Source organism: Talpa europaea (genome assembly GCF_964194135.1).
Source record: "Talpa europaea genome assembly, chromosome: 16".
NCBI lineage: Eukaryota > Metazoa > Chordata > Mammalia > Eulipotyphla > Talpidae > Talpa > Talpa europaea.
Genome location: NC_140084.1, coordinates 11,339,179 through 11,358,425, shown reverse-complemented (window position 1 = coordinate 11,358,425; position 19,247 = coordinate 11,339,179). Strand labels below are relative to the sequence as shown.

Below are 19,247 nucleotides of genomic sequence, written 5' to 3'. Positions count from 1 at the left end.
AGCTGGTCCCAGCAGCAGGCAGCCTCTACCTTGGGTGGGGTATGCGGCCTGGGGCTCACTGAGATGTGGAAAAGGCCGGGCCTGTGAGGAGGAAGAGAACAGAGTGGGCAAGAGAAGTATAAAACAGACTCCAAATCCTGTTCTCTGCCCGCAGGCTTTATCCCAGCCTGGTGTTCAAGAAGCCACTTCCTGTTTCATCGCTGAAATCCAGGCTGGGCGTCTCTTCATAAAGTGGCTTTGCCTCAAGTGACTTTAAAAACAGGCACAGCCCTCTCCTGGCTGTGACTTTGCTCTGAGCTGCTTCCGGGCCAGGCCGCCTGGCGCACCCCAGGTCAGAGGGTGGGAGGGCGGCACCATCACAAGATGCGGGGCGCCGACCTGTCATTGGTGACGGTCCTGCGGAGCCGCACACCCCGCCGGATGGCCACCAGCATGTCTTCAGCTGGAGGGTCACTGGTGGCGGCTGGGGGTGGGGTGGGCGTCTCTTCTGCAGGAGTGGCCGACAGAGCCGTAGGGAAGGGAAACTGGCCCTCTCCCAGGGCATGGGCACCGGCCACCAGCTCTCCTAGCTTCTCCACCAGGCTGTGCCGATTGGCAGCCAACTGCTGCTGCTGCTCCTCCTCATCCTCGGCGCCCAGCCCAGCCCCTGGCCCCGGGTAGCTGGTGGCCTCCGGGGTCGGGCTGGCCCAGGCAGTGTTAGGCAGGCTCAGCCGCTTTGGGGAGGCCTTGGCCAGGTCCGGCGCAAGGGGTGAGGCGGCCTCATCAGTATAGAAGACACACTCCTCACTGCCTGCCCGTGTGGGCCCTGCGTAGCCGGGGGAGTCGGGCACGGTGGGTGTCTTCACGGGCACGATGGGTGGCCTAATAGGGATGGGGCCAGCGCTGGAGAGGGCACGGCGCACGGTGGGCTTGGTGGAGGGTGTGCGGCGAATGGTGGCCACACCAGGGGGTGCACCTGAGGGCAGGCCAGAGGTGGAGGGGAGCCCCGCAGTGGGCAGCCCCGCAGTGGAGGCTGGGCGCTTGGTCTGGATCAGACGGCGGTAATTCTGGGCAATGTTGCTGTTACGTGGGATGGTGGATGATTTGTCGAACTCAGGGGGCCCCTCGCCGTCTGCATCCCCGTTCACCGAGTAGCAGTCGTAGTCAGAGCCTGGGGGTTTAGGAGGCAGTGGGTCTGGGCGCCGGGGCTGAGGAGGCCTGGTGACAGTCACCCAGCCCGGCGCCGAGGGCCTACCTTGGGAGGGGATGGTGTCCTCCGAGCAGGAGGGTGTGGTGGTCTGCGTGCTGTAGCCGCTGGAGTACTGCAGGGAGTCTCGGCTGCTCTTCTGGTGCTCCAGGCTCAGGCCGCGGGTCAGCACCATGGCCAGGTCACTGGCTGCAGGGGACACCTCCTCACCATGCTGGGGATGGGGAGGGGATAATATTGCAGCCTGAGGCCTTTCCCCCCCTTTTCTCGACCCCAGCCTGGACTCCAGGCAGCACTCTCTAAGTGATCAGAACAGGTCCTGAGATCATGTGCCTGGCCTCCCAGGCACAGATCTGGCAGAGCAGGTGGTGTTCTGGCTGGGCTGCCAGGGAAATGCCGCCTACCTTGGCTGCGATGGTGGCCGGGGACATGCGGGGTCTTGGTGCCTCCTCCCCACTGGGGCCCACAGTGCTCCCACTGGCGGGGCCTGGCTCTGTGTCCCGGAGGAGCTCCACGCGATCCTTCCTCCGCTGCAGGGTGGTGCCCGAGGGCTGCTCATGGGGGCCGGCCTTGGACCAGTCCTGCAGGGCATGGTGGGAGGATCAGTGGGACCCTGACCCCGCTGCCGTGGCCAGGGGCCCTTCACTGTACTCAAGGTTCAGGGTTTCCAGGCCCAGGTGAGGTCCCAGACTCAATGACGGTGAGGGGAAGAGCATGGAGGGTGCTGTGCCCCTCAGACCTGCTGGGCCCAGATGCCAAGAGGGAAAGATATTGTCTGTGGGGAGCAGCTGCAGGGGTGCCCAGGCAGGGAGCACTAACCGAAGTGGGGGAGCTGCACTCGCTGACCGACTGGCAGGTCTCGGAGGCCTCAGAGGACACGGAGCTGGAGGACTTCTGCCATGCGTAGGCGAGCAGGTGGGTGCACAGCACAGGGCAGGGAGGCAGGAGGAAAGAATAGATCTAGTCACCGTACAGGCATGCACTCGGTGGCAGATTCAGCACCCTGCCCTGTGAGCCCCCAGGGCCAGCGCCTGGAGCGCCTGTGGTAAAACGCAGTACCCAGAGTGCAAACAGGTGCTACCCCACCCCACGGCCCAGCCCAAACACCACAGGCTGTGAAGCTGAAAGAAGGGCTCCCTGCTGGTGGCCCGGATGTGGTAGGCAAAGGAACCAACCATACAAAGGACAGCAGCTGGGTTCTTGGTGTCACTACGGGCCGTGGGGTCCACAGTTCCATCCTGTACATGTTAAGCCACGCAGATGCAAGGTTAGCTACGCTGCATTGTTATTTACAAGTCTTAGGGAGACATCAATGCTGGAGCCACATATCTGGCAGCTGTGGGACAGAACATGGTAACAAAGGTAGGGAGGGTGTTAGAGAAAAGCCTCAAGGACTTTAGACATGCCAAGAGGGTCCATCAAAGGAGAATGACAGGGAGCTGCTGCTGCAGTAGGAGGAAAAGTCAGGGTGTTGGGGTGGGGGTAGGGGGAGGTGGAGATGGGGCACATGCTGCTGTAGGGGGCCTGGCAGGTGAGGGGTGGAGGCAGTGAGGGCTGTTTCATCATGTGGAGGCAGAGGGCTATTTAAGAGGGGACTGACATGTGCACAGGAGACTCCCACTCTGGGCATTGGGGGGCTGATGGACCAGGCATCCTGGTAGGTCCTCAACTCAAAACAAGAATAAATGGGGCCTCCCCGGTGGCGCAGCGGTTGAGTGCTGGGTTGCGAAGCTGCCCACAGCCTCTACTGCACCAGTTCAATCCCCGGCTGCTCCCCGGCCACCGGAGGAGGGTCCCGCATGGCGCGCAGACCTCTCCTGCCGCCCGCTGCTCCCCTCAGCAGTGTACTTCGGTCCTTCTGCCTGCTCTGCTCCCCGCTCTGGCTCTGGTGAATTCTCTCACCCTCCCGCGCTTCTGACTGTACCCAGTGCTTGCATGTATAAATAAATAAATAAATATTTAAAAAAAAACAAAAACAAAAACAAGAATAAATGAAGAAAAAAGCTGCAAACACAGAAACGGCACCATGAACTCCTGAGCCTGTGTGGCCAGCAGGGTCCCCAGCATAGACGGGGACTTCAATGTGGTGGCTGGGACACTGGAAGTGGCAAAGTGGAGCGCTCACTCTGCGGTGACCCAAATAAGGTACGACATACCTATAGCCCCCCATCCTGCCAAATTCTCTAAATCATCCTTGATTTAGACTCCCACATTCTCTACAGATTATGATGATTTAAAATTACCAAAATAAAAAGGAAACAAAACAACATAGGAGAGGAGTCAGAGGAACAAATAAACAAATTTAGATTTTTACCAATAGAGTTGTTAAAAAATATGTATGGAAAAAGTATTTGCAAAACTCACTGGAAAAATTCCACACTCATTGATGAAAAACAAAAGCCAAGTTACCTAAAGTAGGACTAGAAAGGAAATTCTTTAATCTGATAGAGTATCTACAAAAATAGATACTTTTCTCTCTAAGATGGGAAAAAGTTAAGGATGCCCACTGTCACCATGACTAGTCAGCACTGGCAGCCCTAGCAGTGTAATGATAAGCCCAGAGAAAGAAGTAAAAAGTAAAAGGATTGGAAAGGAAGAAATGAAATGGTCATTCTTTATAAATGACATGATTGTATATGTAGAATATTCAAAATAATGTACCATTATCAGAATTAACAAGTGACTTTAGCAAGGTTACTGGGTACCGGTTAAATATACAAAGAAACAAAATTAAAGTTCTAAATAGCATAGCCAACAAGGACTAAAAAAGTCAATTTATAAAGCATCAGTAAGCATCAAATACCCAGGCCAAAAAAAAGATCCAGTGATAGATGTGTAAGATTTACATGAAAATTACAAAATGTTATTGAGAGGAGGTAAAGCCAGGAGGTCTTTGTTTTTTGGTGAAAACCGACAAGCTGATATTTAGCATTTATAAGAAAATGCAGAGGGTCAAAAATAGCCAAGGTGATACTGAAGAACAACAAAGCTGGAAGACTTTCATTACCAGATATCAAGATTTCTTTTATAAAGCTACAATAATTAAGCCAGTGTAATGCTAGTATAAGAACAGACAAATTAGTCCATGGAACCACAATTAAACTCCAAAAATAGTCACACATGCAGACACCTGATTTATGACAGAGGCAATGCAGTGGGGGAAAAGATGGCCTTTTCAATAAATTGTCAGACATACAGAAAAAGACACCCACCTCCCCCCGCCCCAACACATCAATTCCAAGATGAGCTGCAGATTTCCAGGTAAAACAAAAAGAGGAAAGATTGCTGTGACCTTAGAGTGCATAAACATATCAAACAAGACACAGAAAGCATTAATAATTAAAACATTGATAAATTAGATGTATATTAAAATTAGGAACTTCAGATCATTATAAGAGAGTTTTCCTGATGGATTCTACAAATCATTAAGAAAAAGACAGATGGGGCTTCCCTGGTGGCAAAGGGGTTAAACTCTCAGAGCTATGAGGCTATCATCAGCCACTGCAGTATGAGTCTGATCCCTGGCCAGCCAGGGAGCAACCCACATAGCGCAGCAGACCTCTCCTGTCTCGTCCGCTGCTCCCTCACCAGTGTATTTCAGTAATCTGCCTGTTCTGCTCCCCACTGTCTCTGGTGAATCCTCTCACCCCCACCCCTGCAACTCTGTCCTATACCCCAGTTCTTGTATGCATAAATAAATTAAAAAAATAAATCTTTTTTTTTAAAAAAGGGAAAGACAGACAACCTAGAAGTGGGCAAGGGATTAGAACAGGTCCTTCACCAAAGGGGGTACCCAAATGGCCTTTAAGGGTATAAGAATGTATTCAGACTCAGTGGTCACTAAGGAAATGCATGTGAAGAACAAGGGCACCACACTGCACACCCCCAGAAGGGCTACAGTGAAAATGACGAAAAGTATCTAAGGCTGGTGAGAGCATGGAAGAGCCACAAGCCACTATTCTGCTTTTCTTGCCAAAAATGTATCGGCTCAGTCTAGTTCCAGGAAGACATCAAACATCCCAAATGGAGAGAGGTTCTATAAGATAGCGGACTGGAGCCAAAAGGGACTCAGTCCCTAGAGGCAGTGTAGGAACCTGCATTGACCTTGGACCCCTGGATCAGAAAAAAAGAATCTTAGTGAGAAAACTGGCCAAATCTGGTAAGTCTATATATTAGTTAATAGTATGGCACCCATGTTAATGTCTTGGTTTTGAAAACTCTTTGATGGCGATGCATGTTGTTAACATTAGGAAGCTATGGGGAGGATTGGTAAGGGCGGGTGGGGGAAATCTGTACTCTTTGCAAGTTTTCTGTCAAACAAATGATCTCAAAATTAAAAGTCAAAAAAATACCACCCTCAATCAATGGTTAAATAACTATTAAAAAAGAGAAAATGTAAACCAAAAGCTACCGGAAGAAATTATCCAAAAAGGACAGAAAAACTAGATGAAAAATATGAAAATTAAGAGACACAGACAGAATAAGAAGTTGACACACAGTTAATTGGAATCCCAGGAGAGAAAAGAATCAAAGTAGGAGTAAAGAGACGAGGACTAAAAATTCTCAGCACAAATCAAGGACGTGGATACAGAGCTACAGGAATACCAAGGCATCAAGTGACGTTAAATAAAAGCAAATCCATAACTAGACACATTAACAAACCTAAAGAGAAAATCTTCAAGAACAGCCAAAGAAGTTAGATTGCTTACAAAGGAGCGATAATGTGGCTGAGAGCAGGCCCTCAACACAAAATAGGAGTGAAAACGCACTGGGAACGTATCTTCAAAGTGGGGAAAGAAAATATTACCCCACAATCATGTCCTTGGCAAAGTTAACTTTCAAGAAAGAGGACAAGATAAAGCATTAAAGATAAACAAAAAACTAAGAGTTTACTTCTATAGATCTTTTCTAAGAGAGCTTTTTTTTTTTTTTTTTTTTTTTGCTTAGAAGAACCGGGGTGTAGACCAGAAATGCAGGGGGTGAGAGAATTCACCAGAGAGAGAGCGGGGAGCAAAACAGGTAGAATTACTGAAATACACTGCTGAGGGGAGCAGCGAGCAAGACAGGAGAGGTCTGCTGCGCCATGTTGGTAGCTCCCTGGCCAGGAATAGAACTCAGACAGTAGCAGTGTCCCTGTGATAGTGCTGAGACTTAACCCCTTGGCCATCAGAGAGGCCCCTAAAATAACTTCTAATAGATATACTTTGCATCAGAAAGAAGGAAGATTTGAGATGCAAGGAAAAAATGAACAGAAAAATTACACATGGGTAAACCTAAACGTTGTATATATAAAATAATGATGAAATGAAGAAGAAAAATGTCATTTCTGGGTGTTATAAAAGGAGGGAACATATAATAGCTTCTATGTTGGCAAGGAAATTGACTGTAGTTAAAATGTGTATTAAAATCCTTGAATTACTCAGGAGGTGGGGCTGTGACTGCTAAGGCTGTATGGTGAAGTTTCAAAGTAAAAGGCTTCCAATAGTGGCAGCAGGAATCAGGCTGCTGGCAGGGTTCTAGGCCTCCGAGGAGGTAAATCCTGCTGGAATCGGAGCCATGGAAATTGCCACCATGACTGTGGGCAAGAACAGCAAGCTGCAGCTCATTGGCTACAGAATGAGGGGCAGCCTGCAAGATGGCTGGTTCTTCACTGGCACCTTTAAGGCATTCGACAAGCTTGTAAATTTGATCCTCTGTGACTGTGATGAGTACAAGAAGGTTAAGCAAAAGAACTCAAAACAAGCAGAAAGAGAAACGAGTCCTCCATTGGGTACTACTTTGAGGGGGAGAACCTGGTCTCACTAGTAGAGGGGCCTCATCCCAAAGGTACTGCCATCGCCTGAGTTCCACTTGCTGGAGGTGCTGGGGGCCCAGAGACCAGCAGAGCTACTGGTAGAGGAATCCCAGCTGGTATTCCCATGCCCTAGGCTCCTGCCGGTCTTGCTGCACCAGTGTGTGGGCTTGGTGGGACATCCCACCAAGGAAGAAGCACTGTTGCAGCTGCTGCCACAGCTAGTATTGCAAGGGCTCCAACCCAGAATCCTTCTGGCTGTGTGGGTCCTCCCCCACCTATGGGCTGAGGGGGACCCCCTCCAGGCATGATGGGCTTACCTCCTGGTATGAGGAACTCCAATGGGCATCCCCTTCTAGGGAGGCAGCTCCCTTCCCAGGGAATGTGCCCACCAAGACCCTAGAATCATCTTGGCCCTCAGCTCCCTGCCTGCTTCCTTCAAGGCTGTATATACGCCTTTTATTTCCTTGTGGTCTGTGAAGCTAGTTTATAATAAACTCTTAAGACAATATCTTAGAAAAAAATTTTCAAGACAACCTGTAGTAGAACCTACAATTAGTAGAAAAAAATCTGTAGAACCTATAGTCTAAGAATAAAGAGCTACTCTCTACTACAATTTAGCAGAGAGGAAATAATGGGAAAAGGATAAACTAATGGCAAGGGAAGAGACAAAGTACAGAAAAGAACAATGAATTGGAAAAAGCAAGACAGAAATCCAAATATGTCAGTAATCATAATAAATATAAATGAACTAAAAATGCCAATTAAGAGAGAGAGAGAGCTTGTCAGATTGAGTAAGAAAAGAAAATCAAGAACTATGTTTACAAGAGGTTCATTTAAAACTTAAGGTTGTAGTCAGTTTAAAAGCAGAGATGGGAAATGATAATATAAACATGGAACAGAATAAAGCTGAGGTAGGTATAGTTATATTAAACAGAATAGACTGTAAGATACATAGAATGTAAGGAACAGAGGATCAACTCCACCCTGTTAGAAGAGTCAATTCACTATGAAGAGTTAATATTTTAAACTTGGAAACACCTACTAAAATAGTCTATATATAAAGCAAACATGGATGTGGGAGAAATGGACAAATCCGCAATTTCTCAATTATTGATAGGAGTGAATGGAAAATGAGGGAGAAGTGGTCAGTGTAGACAACTCTTGAGAAATGTTGTTTTGAAGACCATGTGGCTGGAGGAGAATGTCAGGGGAGGGAGGGCTTTTATGATAGATGATTCTAGAGCCTTTGTGTATATTGGTAGGAATGAGCCCATACAAGGAGAAAAGCTGGCCATGCAGTGGGGACATCCTTGGGCAAAAGAGCAGAAGAATACAGAATGCTGAGTCCAGAGGGAGCACAGCCATGGTAGGAAGGGCCAGCATCGTGGAGAGCCACCTGGGCATGTGGCCTGCCCTCCCTTTGTCTTCTGTGTGCTCCCTGTTTTTCTACCTCACTGAGGCTGCAGGAACTGAGAGACAGCCTGCACCTGAGGGCCAGTCTCTGTGTCCAGAGTGAATGGGCCCAAGTGGAAGCAGGAGGATGTCTGCAGGTCCTGGGGGCCCCTGTGGATGGCTGCTAGGGGCCAGCCCCTCCATCGCATTAAGTCTGTGTAGGAGAGGGTCACAAGGGGCCAGATCTGGCAAGGTGACCCCTCCCTACTCCAAAGCTGGAAGGAGGATGCAGGCAAGGAATGGAAAAATAGGGACATAAGCCCCCTGTGATGCACTGTAACCCTCCCCATCTCTCCTTAGTCTGAGGTAGTGAGCACAGGTTGGTCCCCAATGATGGGGGCCTATCCCTGAGGCTGGCGTAAGGCTGCTGTGCCGCACCCCCGCTTAGTCCCTTAGACACCCCCTCACCTGGCTGGTGATGTCTGAAGGCATGGGTGAGGGGGGCTTGGAGTAGGTGGCGTCCTGGGAGATGAAGCCAGAGTCGTGGGAAGAGACGCTGGAGAGGCGGGCGGTGGCTGGCTGCGCCAGGCTGCGGTAGCGACAGGTGGAACTGGGTGAGTATGTTTGGGCACCCCCAGGCCATGGGGCTCCGCTGCCCTTGGCACTGCTACTGCTGCTGGGGGCACTGGGGGGATGAAAGAGGAGGGCACAGCAGCCAGACAGGGAGACACAGGGGTGCGTGTGGAGGGAAGGGTGACAGACGAAGGGAAGGGGGAAGGTGAGGGGCAAAGGGAGGAAAAGATAATGTCAGACTACAAGGTCCTGCCACAGAGGACCTGGGTTCCCGGACCTGGGTCAGGGAACCAGGGAGGGAACGGGGCTGGGCAGGGGACACCCTGGAGACTTGGTCCAGCTCCCACTTTGAGGGCCACCCAGTGCTCTAGGAGCCACCACCAGGGCACACCCAGCACCAGGCAATCTCTGTCTTTCAGAGCAACAATGGGGAAACTGAGTCACCACATGTCAGTTTCACAAGTTGGCTGGAGCCAGACACAAGTCTGATCACTTCTAGACTGCCTTCTCCAAGTCTGACATTTGTTATCAAATCCTCATTGGCTATCCAGCAGGCGGTAGTCCGTGTGGTCCTGGACCCTCCATTCCCCCCACAGTCGCCCTCACCTCCTCCACCCACAGGAGTAGCTGATGGCTGTGCCCCAGCCACCTCCTGTGCCCTGGTGCTCAGCCAAAGGTGGTTCTGGGGACAAGGTGCCCGGCAGACAAGGCCTCCCCTTTAGTGACTGTGCTCACTGTCTTCCCCCAGGAGTTTCGCAACTTAAACAGCTTCTCCAAATCCTGCCCCAGTGCTAGTCCCAGAGGATTCCTGACTCAGAGACTAAGTGTGGGCACTTGCCTCTCCTTGGCTTTGCTGGGGCCAGCCAGGCCAGGGTTCGGGCACCAGCTCTCAGGAACTAGGCTGGAGTGTCCCTTCCCTTGGGGCCTCAGTGCACACTCCCCAGAGCCTTCATGCCCTTCCCATATCGTATTATCCCAGACTGCCAGGCTTCCCAGCGGTTTAACGCTAGGATTTGGAGTTCAGCTTCCCTTTCTGTGAAATGGAGCCAGCGCTATCTGGATGTGTAGTGTCAGGATTCACCATTAATGCAGAAAATGCATAAAGCATTTAGCGCGCACACACGCACAAACTCAATGCCCCGCCTCTCCACACTTGCAAATTCCTTGATGAGATGCAAGTTATGTGAATTCTGAGGCCTTGAAGTAAGTCTTGATGCACTTTTTGGTGGGTGCTTCCCCATCCCTTCCCAGGAGCCTCCCCAGCCCCCATCAGTCCCCCACTGACCTGCACATGCTAGACTTTCGGGAGCTGGAGCTGCTGGGCGATGAGGGTGGGGTCTGATAGGACCAGCTGTAGTCCGAGCCTTTCAGGTCTTTGATCACCTGGATGGGGACAGGGATGGAGGTTGGGGAGTCACTGGAGTCACCGCTACCAGCGAGAGGCCCCCTAGTCTCTCCCCAAGTGAGACCACCAGGAGATCCCCAAGAGAGTGGAGCACCCCCTTCGGCCTTTTCCAAGTGCAAGTTCTTCACTTGGGGCGAAGCCTGGATGCAGTGCTGCTAGCGGGCTGGGGGAGACTCCCAGGAAGACGCTGCCCTCTCTAATTCTTGGGGACACTGCACTCATTTGGCTCAGGCCCCCTCAACTCGCACACACTTGAATAGATTCTGAGCCAGCAGGAGCCAGGTGAGTGACCATGAAGGATACCATGCTGGTTCAAATGCTGGCTCTGCTGTGCCCCTCAGGCAGGTTTGTGAACCTCTCTGAGCCTTAGTTTTCTTGTGAAATGAGTTAACACCACAGGCTGCCAGACAGACTAACCCTGGTGCCGGGGAGGAGGAGGTGGGGTAAGCAGGTCAGGGGTTGCTAGATTTCTCAGGTGGAGCCTGGGGGTGCCAAGCCCCATGGGTCTAGGACTAATTTCCACTCAGCTGCTTTCAGTCTGAGGCCACCCTCAGTCCTGGGCAGAACACCCTGGGAACACCTGGGCAGGTGCTCCAGGATGCTCCGCAGCAGGGGCCACCTGCCCCCAAATGCTGTCCCCCTGTCTCCTCTGCTGTCCCCAACCAAGGCCAGGCCCTTCCCTCCTCCTGCCACTGCCCCCGCCCCCCTGCTCCCTGGCCTCAGGGGTGTCCGAACCTGCTCACTGGCGGGGGGCAGCTTGTGTGGCTCCGCTGTCAGCACCACCAGGTCGTCGATGATGCCCTGCAGGTGGGTGATCTCTCCCAGCATGGTCAGCTCACCATTCTGAGGGGAGGAGTAAGTCAGACCTGCCGGCCCACCCCTGCCCGCCCATCATGAAGAAACAGGCCCCCCGGCCTGCAGTCTGTCCAGAACACATCAGGGCCGGTGAGTGCGAGACCCTCCTTTTGTCCAGAAGCATGTGCCCTGAATGGACCCAGCCAAGGGTCACCGAGAAGTGGCTTTCCTTGGAGGGCAAGAGGTCAACCCTGGGCCTGGCCCAACCTGCTGCAGCCACCATCACCAAGAATTGTTCCCGCCCAGCATTTTCCAAATCCTGCTTCACAAACTGTCGTGATGGCAGCACCCGAGGGGGCTGCTCCACTAGCTCTATGGCAGGGACACCGTAGTGCTGCTAGGGACCCACCACCACGGGCTGCAGGAAGGTGATGAAGGTGCAGAATCGGCCACGCTCCTCTATCAGGGCCCGGCGCACCGCCTGCTTCTCCGTCTCCTCCAGCAGCAGGTACATGTCGTTGACGTCCTGCAGGGCACTGTCCAGCTGGGGCTGCAGGTCTCCTTTCCCTGGAGGGGTTGGGAGGAGAGGCCGCGCTAGGGACGCTGCCCAGGCTCACCACATTCATGGCTCAGGCTCCATGGGGTGTCCCTGACCGTGGGACTGGGGGGCAGGGGACCAGGGAGGGTGGGCAGGGCTCTAGGGCATGTGGCAGGGCTGGTCCCCAGAGCAGGCAGAGAGGACAGACTGACACACACACAGGAAAGACACCAAAGCTGCAAAGCCACCACGTCCTGGGGTGCGCATAGCCCTTAGCTGCCCCTGGGCTGCCTTTGGAGCTGCTGTGCTCAGGGGAGCCCAACAGGAGGCCCCCGCACAGCTGAGACTCACCCCCTTGGGACACCCGCACTGCCATGGGGTGGCGTTCCCTTGCCTCACAGGGCACAAAAAGCTCATCTGTGGGCCAGGCCCCCGGAGGCTGCTGGTGTCAGGAAAGCTCGGGGCCGGGCCCCAGGGGGAGGTAGGGAAGAGGGTGTCTGAGCGTGGGCCCCTACTCAGCTCAGGGTGCAGCACAGGACAGCCAAGGCGACATAAAGAAGCATTGAGAGAGACAGAGAGAGGCGAGAGGATGATGTAGAGGAGACAGCAAGACAGGAAGGGGGAAGGCGACAAATAAGGACTCTGGGAGGGCCTTGGCTGGGGCGCGGGCAGGGCAGCCAGGGCCTGTGCCCCCCATCCCACTCAGTCCAACCTGTCTGGGCCTGGCAGACTGACCCAGCAGTGGCCCCGGACTCATTCCTGTCCAGGGACCCCAGGGAACCCTCCCTCGCTGGACCAGCCGCCTTCCACGCTCCTCCTGGGCTGGGAGAGGCTCCTTCCAGTGAATGGCCCTGAGCTGGGGGAGACAGACAAATGCGACAAGGACGGAGGAGCAGCTGGAGGGATGGACATTTGACTTACCAAGTAGCTCTACAGGAAGGATGTGGGAGGAGGAGAGGAGAGACAGAGAGAGAAAGAATGTGTGAAAGACAGCCGGATGGACAGAGCCACTCTTGGGGTGGGGGTGGGGATGGGGGGGGGTTCCTGGGCTGGTGGGGGCCTCCTGCTGAGGGAGGAGCTGGGCCAGGTCTGGGATGCAGGGTGGCTCCCCCTATCCCACCCAACAGGTTGGAGGGTCCTGTGTGGAGGATAGACCCCCTCCAGCCAGCATGATAGCCTGGGGTGCCCCATAGGGTGGGGGTGGGTTGGGTCCGGAGCGGGGCCGGGGTGGTGCCTCCAGCACTGAGCTGGGGTCTACCTTTGCGAGCTTTCTTCTGCAGCTTCAGCGTGTCTGAAGACTTCTTCTTAATCTCATGCCGGGCTCGTTTGTACTCTGTGCAAGGCGGGAGAGAGGAGCGTTAAGATGGGGGTCTCCAAGGAGTGCTGTGGGGAAGCCCCATTTCCAGCCCGGGCCCCACCTTTTGCATGGTCCTTGTCTAGTTGGTTGGCTGACTTCTTCCAGTCCTCGATCCGCTCCTGCAGTGGGTTGATGAGGCTTTCCAGCAGCGCGCTGTGGGCGGGAGTTGGGGGTGCGTGGGTCAGGGCTACCAGGGGCGTCTCCCTGCGACACGCCTACCCAGCTGCCCGTCCGCACGCGGCGCCCACTCACTTGGTGAACTGCCGCAGCTTGGTCTCGATACTGCGGTGGCGCATGCACATGCGCGTGAGCGCCGAGCCGATGTCCCGCGTGGCCCCTGGCGAGGCAAGCGCGCGGCATGGGAAGGGGCCACCGCGGCCTCTGCAGTCCCCGCCTCGGGCCACCAGGCGGCGCGCCGGGCCGCATAGGCCTTGCCCGCAGCCCGCGCCCCGCCCCCTGCATTCTGCAATCCTGAGGGCCCCTGCCGGGGATTTGATCATCCTTCAGTATTTACCCAGCCCCTCCTCCGTGCGGGGACCAAGGCCCTACCCATTCTGGCCATGCCAGCCTCCAGCAGCTCTTCAGGCCGGAAGCTTCCCTTCTCTCAAAGTTGGGAGAGGCCAGCGCCAAGGACAGTGCAGAGAGCCAGGAAAAATTACCCCCAACACTACCTGGAAGCCCCTCCAGCTGTGCCCAGATGCAGGCTAAGTGTGTGAGCAGGCGCCCAGTGCCTCACTCCTGGGAAGCAGCAGGAGCTCTAGGTCCCGGCTACTCGAGGAGCAGACAGGAAGGACACCCAGGCCGACAGGGAATGCTCACCTGCCCCTGTGCACGGGGGAGCAGATGGGGGTGGGTGGGAACATGCCAGATTCAGACTCAGAGCAGAAGGCGAACAACCTTGGTGGGAGGTGGGGTTGGTGGTGTCCAGTGAACCACCCATCACAAGAAAGGAATACCCCTTCACATCCCTGTCACAACTACCCACTCGGGCTTGCACGCCTATAGGGACAAGGGGCTCACTCTCTTCCCAAGCAGCCCCATTCCATTAGGGTGTGGAACTAACTCAAGGCTCCAATTCTGGGCCCGGTGTCCTCAGCCTGGCCATCCCCCTTTCTAGCCTCCACACCCAACTTGGAGTATTCCCACCTCCAGCCACGACCCTCCCTACCTCGGGTATTGGTGGCCATGTCAGCCACTTTCTGGAAGGCATCCAAGAAGGCCACAGCAGCCAGCACAGTGGTCCTGGGGAGATGGATAGTGGGGTGGTCTGTGGGTAAGGTGCCGGCTCCTTCACCCATCCCCTCCCCAGCTGGGGCACCTCAGCAGTCTCACCTCAACTGGGAATGCAGCTTCGTGGCTTTGGAGTTGAAGTCCTCCCAGATGGGGTAGGAGCTCTGCAGAGGAGACGGGAGAGGAAGTCAAGACTCCAGGGGGGCAGTGGGCTCTGGAGGCTGGGCTCCACGAGTGCCTCCCTCCTTCCAATTCTGGGCGTCTCTCAGAGAGCCCTGTCCTGCTTCAGGGGAGACTCCTGGGTCCTCTGGGAGGAATGAGGACTGAACTATGTGGCACAAGGAAGGCCTGGCCCTGGGAACAGACATATTTGCTCATCTTTCCTTCTCTACTAGTCCGGCCTACTGTCCATGGTGGTGACCTTTTCAGCCCAGATCCTCTCTGAGGGGCGCAGGAGATGGTAAAGGGCAGGTCCTGTGTCTTCTCAGGGCTCACCAGGGGCCTGGCACCCTGTGCCCTAGGGATCAGCTGGGGATGGTCCCCATGCTGTGGGGGCAGAGACACAGTGTGCAGGGTGGAGGCTGGCAGGGTTCAAGGCATGTCAGGCCTAAAGTGGGCCCCCACTCTGCGGCCAGGAAGCTGCTGCCAGCCCGACCAGTCAGCCAGGCAGCCAGCATGGCCAGCAGCGGTGGCTCCCAGGCCCAGGGAGGCTGTGGCTTCTGTAGGCCCTGGTCAGCCTGCCTGGGACAGCCAGGCCTCAGGCTGAATGGGGCCTTGTGCCGCCAACAGAGCCACCTTTCTCCACCCCTGGCTCCCTCCCCTCCTGGGGACACAGTGTGGCCTTTATCCCAGCCTGGCCCAAAGTTCCAACTTGGGAGGGGGTTTCCCAGTAGGGAGGTCGGACTCCTGGCGTCCGAGTTGTCCAGTTTGATCAAGGGGCCTTTCTGGCTAATGTGCCTTCCCCCAGCTACTGGCTTCTGCAGAAACCGCAGCCCTGGCCAAGGCTCTGTGAAGGTCTGGCTGGGGCCTTTGGGGCCCAGGTCAGCCAAACCCCAGTCCCAAGGGGCTTCTTATACTCCTTTCCATGTGGGTTCCATGATGAAATCCCAGGAGTGGGTTCTAGGTGCTTCTCCAGCAGGGGAAAGCTGGTTGGGTGGAAAAGAGAGAGGAAAGCTCCTGGGAACTCAGAAACTCCCTCCTCATCTCTCCCAGCCCAACCAGTGCCCAGGGAAAGCAAATATTTGAGAAGTTCACACAGGATGGAGGGGAAGGGGGTGACTGTGGGTAGGCTGTCTCCATGTGGGCACAGCTTAGGGTAAAGAGGCCTGGAATGTTGCCCCTGGCTGACCCCTCTTGGCACCTGCTGGGGTCTTCTGAAAGGGGTACCCATCCACCACCTCAACTCTGTCAGTCCTGAAGCTCTGCTAAGACGCAGAGGGAGAGAAGTGATGTAGGGGCTATGGGGTGGAGGGGTGGTCCAGAGAGCAAGGATCCCTACCCCATAAGAGTCCTTGGGCTGGGCCCACCCCCTGCCACTACCCAGCCAGGCTCACTTCATCCCAGGCCTTCACAGGCTTGGCGCTCCCAGTGGGGAGTGGGCACCCAGTTCCTCCTGAGCAGAGTGTCTCAAAGGTCTCAAAGGACCTGGGATTCCATGCCCCTGTCATTCCTGAAGGAACCCAGACACAAGAGGGTCTGTCGGCTGAGGGGTGGGCGGAGGGGCCGGGTCCCAGGGCAGTGTCCTGAACCTTCACCTGGGCCCACCCCTCTCCCTGATCCCCCAGTGGCACTGGTCTCTGGCTCGCATCATTAGCGGCAGTGGTCAGGTGCTCGCAGTGGGCAGGCATGGTGTGGAGGAAGCCCTCTCAGTGTCTGAATCCATCAAGTCCTTCCCGGAGCCCCTTAAATAGTGCTATTACACCCCCATTTTACAGATGAGGAAACTGATGCTCAGACAGAGTGTGAGTTGTCCAAGGCCACAGTATGGCAGGGTCAGGCTCTGATCCTGTGTCTGACTGGACACATGTGGGGAGAGGGTCCCCTACTTCCAGGGTGCAGGGAGGTGAGTAGCCAGGACTCACGGGTGGTAGGGAAGTGGCAGGGACTCCAGAGAAAACAGTGGGCTGTTCTGGAGGGGGGAAGTGACGTGCCTGTAACCATATGGGATGAAGCCAATGTGGAGGGCCCTGGCTCAGGTGGCCGTGGTGCAGGCATGGGCTGTGCTAAGGAGCAGTCCATGCTGTGATTTCAAGAGGGCTTTCCTGGGGACTTCAGGCCAGGGTCCTCTCTCTAAGCGCCTCCATTAACTCATAAAATCAGAGTGGAAGTTCCCCCACGTCACTGAGCCAGTGTAGAGGCTCAGGATACTCTGCGGGCACTAGCACAGTGTCTGGCACAATGTAAGCACGCAGTAAGGCTGGCTAGCAAAGAGAGGGCAGGCACAGATGACGATGGAGTTTTCTGGATGGGCTGATCTGGGGTGGAGGCTCCAGCACTCGCTGAAGACACGGCCTGGGCTACTATGGCCAGCTCTGGCATCTTCGGCAATTGCCCGCTCCTCCCTGGGCTTCAGTGGGCAGCCTGGCACCCAGTGGGCATCTGAGCTGACTTAAATGGGGCATAGCAGGCAGAGAAAGCTCCTGAGGGGTTCCCTTCCCTGTGCTGGATCCTTCCAGGCTCCAGGTGTAGGTCTGGGACCCCCCCCGCCCCCGCCACCTTCTCTGCTCCCAGGCCCAGGTCTGGGCCTCCAGGAGGGCAGGAGGACTGTTGTGGGGCCTGGGGGTGCTTTGTGAAGAGGCCTCATGGGGCCAGCTGTCTCCTCAGCCACCTCCCCTGAGGGAAGCCCTGATGCTTTTGTGGCTCAGGCCACAAAAGAGAGAAACAGCTAGAAACTGCACCCCAAATCCAGGTGCTCAGCCTCCAGGTGGTCGAGTCACCAGCTCTGTCCCTGGCTGAATGCAGGCATGTGTCATAGGTAGGGGAATAGCATACTTGGCATCATCCCAGGTGAAATCGCTCCCATTTTGCCTCCGCATGCCAGAAAATCCTGCCTGGATCTCTTGCTACAATCTGGGCCCATTTCCTTCTGTCTCATCCCGATGCTCCTCGCAAATTGGCTGGAGAGGGAGGGAGATAGTCCTGCCCCTCTTCTCTGAACAAAACTGCTGCTCTCTGCAGTGTTTGCAGAGGCTGCCAGCGGGAGGAGGGTGCGGGGAAGGTCCCACCCTCAGCCAGCCCTGGCAGTGGTTGGGGGAGGGTGGTCTGGGCAGCCCGGTTTCAGGTCCCTGGAGGGGATGCTGGTGCCAGGGTGGTGATGTCCGCTGGGCAATGAGGCCATGCCTTGTGAGGGCTGGCAGAAGGATCGGAGATGAAGTTGCAAAGTCTCAGGGGAGCACCAGATATAGCGGGGAGTGGGGGCACCTACATGCTGCTAACCCCATGGTTCCAGGTCACGGTGACTTCAGGCCTCTTCCAGGGCACAGTGATCTAGTGCCTGTCCCTGGAGCTGTTCCCTTGGAGTCAGCCTGCCATCCCCTGCCCCCCCCTCCACCCCCAAGGGCCTGTCTGCACCTTGGTGTGTGGTGTTTCCCCCTGGGCCTGAGATGTCACCGTGGGACTCAGGACTCTGTGCTGTATGCCTGAGAGTGTGTGACGGGAGGGGGAGCATTCAGGAGAACTAGGCTGGGGAGCCCAGTTCTCTTTGCCTGCTCTTCCTCTGTCCCACGACCCTCCCTCAGAGGTGGAAGGAGCTCTGCCATGTCCCCCCTCCTGCCCCTTGGAGCTGCTCCTACTCCCTGTCTCTCTGCACCAGCCATGCCAAACCCTGACTTTTGGGGGGAAGAGAATCCCCCATGCCCCCCAGATCAACAATGAGGGGTGAGGTCAGAGGCAGCATCCAACAGTCTCCTTAATGACCTTGAGTCATTTCCAGGTCTCAGTTTCCCCACCTGGTAAGCCAGGTTTTGGTGGCCTACTCTACCCTGACCTTGGGCCTTCAAGGGAGGGGGTTGGGCTGAGAACCTGGGGCACAGTAGGAGAGGGTAGGCCCTCGCTTGGGGTTGCTCCAAAAACCCCCGACCTTCTTCTCCCTGCCTCTCCCTGCCGCCTCCCAAGGTGAGGGCCGAGGCCTTGGGACGCAGGCAGGGGCACTGCCTGGAGACCTTGGCGTCCTCGCCCTTCCCGGGGCTTGTCGAGGGGTCCGGGCTTGGGGCGGCAGTCCCAGGGTCAGTCGCACTGGCCGAGGCCGGCGGGGAAGGAGTTAACGGTTCTCTGCTTTCTTATTTTTCCCTGCTTGGCGGTGACAGCATTGTCTGGGCTCCGGGGCCGTCGGGGCTGGGGGAGGGGGGCACGGTGGTGGAAGGGGGCGTAGGCCCGGAGACCCCAACAGTTAAAGGGCCTCAGAGTCGCCCCGGGACTCAAACCCCATTCACGGTCCGGGGGTCTGGGGCGAAGAGAGCCCGCGTGCGTGCAGGGCAGGGTCGGGACCTACCCGGGCGCTGCGATCCGGGAGATCCCGGCCACCCCACGGCCACCCCAACACCCGAGCACCCGCAGACGCCGGGGAACGGGGGCCGCAGCCGGAGCTCACGGACAAGGACGCCCGGCAGCGCGGGGCACGGCCGCCCGCGCCTCGAGTCCCCAGAGGGGACGAGAACCCGCGCCCGCGCGCCCGCCCGCCGCGCCCCGCTACCTTCATGTCGTTGACGATGGCCTGGAAGAGCCCGCCCAGGGCGCCGCACTCCTTCTCGGCGGTCTCCATGCTCCGGCCGGGCCGCGGCGGGGGCGCAGGCAGGGCGCGGGGAGCGGCCCCGGGGGCGCCGGGCCGCGGCGGGCGCGCGCTCCGGGGTCGGGCCGGGCCTCCCGCCTCCCGGCCGGGCTCAGCGGCCGGCCGCGCCGCGCTCGGGGCGGGCGGGCCGTGGCGGGGCGGCGAGGGCCATGGCGCGGCGGGCGGGCGGGCGGGCGGCGGCGGCGCGGGGG

At 56.3% G+C, this 19,247-nt stretch overlaps 1 protein-coding gene and 1 pseudogene across 5 annotated transcripts; one reads left to right on the top strand and one right to left on the bottom strand.

The window, feature by feature from the left end:
- Positions 1 to 356: 356 nt before the first annotated feature.
- Positions 357 to 19,029, bottom strand: MTSS2 (MTSS I-BAR domain containing 2; the record flags this gene model as incomplete). 4 transcript variants are annotated; one of them, XM_084257334.1, is made up of 14 exons in its annotated part: positions 357 to 1,150; positions 1,235 to 1,400; positions 1,591 to 1,767; positions 2,006 to 2,080; positions 8,841 to 9,057; positions 10,231 to 10,328; positions 11,086 to 11,193; positions 11,555 to 11,748; positions 12,942 to 13,016; positions 13,102 to 13,193; positions 13,293 to 13,377; positions 14,209 to 14,282; positions 14,373 to 14,434; positions 18,961 to 19,029. In XM_084257334.1, 14 exons carry the CDS (start codon positions 19,027 to 19,029, stop codon positions 357 to 359), a joined length of 2,286 nt encoding a protein of 761 aa, XP_084113460.1. The 4 variants fall into 4 exon arrangements, with proteins under 4 accessions (XP_084113460.1, XP_084113461.1, XP_084113462.1 ...); XM_084257335.1 differs by having other exon boundaries at positions 11,555 to 11,712; XM_084257336.1 differs by having other exon boundaries at positions 8,841 to 8,961; positions 11,555 to 11,712.
- Positions 6,758 to 7,380, top strand: LOC311186696 (small nuclear ribonucleoprotein-associated protein B'-like; annotated as a pseudogene). The gene has a single exon. The product of its transcript is annotated as a small nuclear ribonucleoprotein-associated protein B'-like (transcript).
- Positions 19,030 to 19,247: the final 218 nt, after the last annotated feature.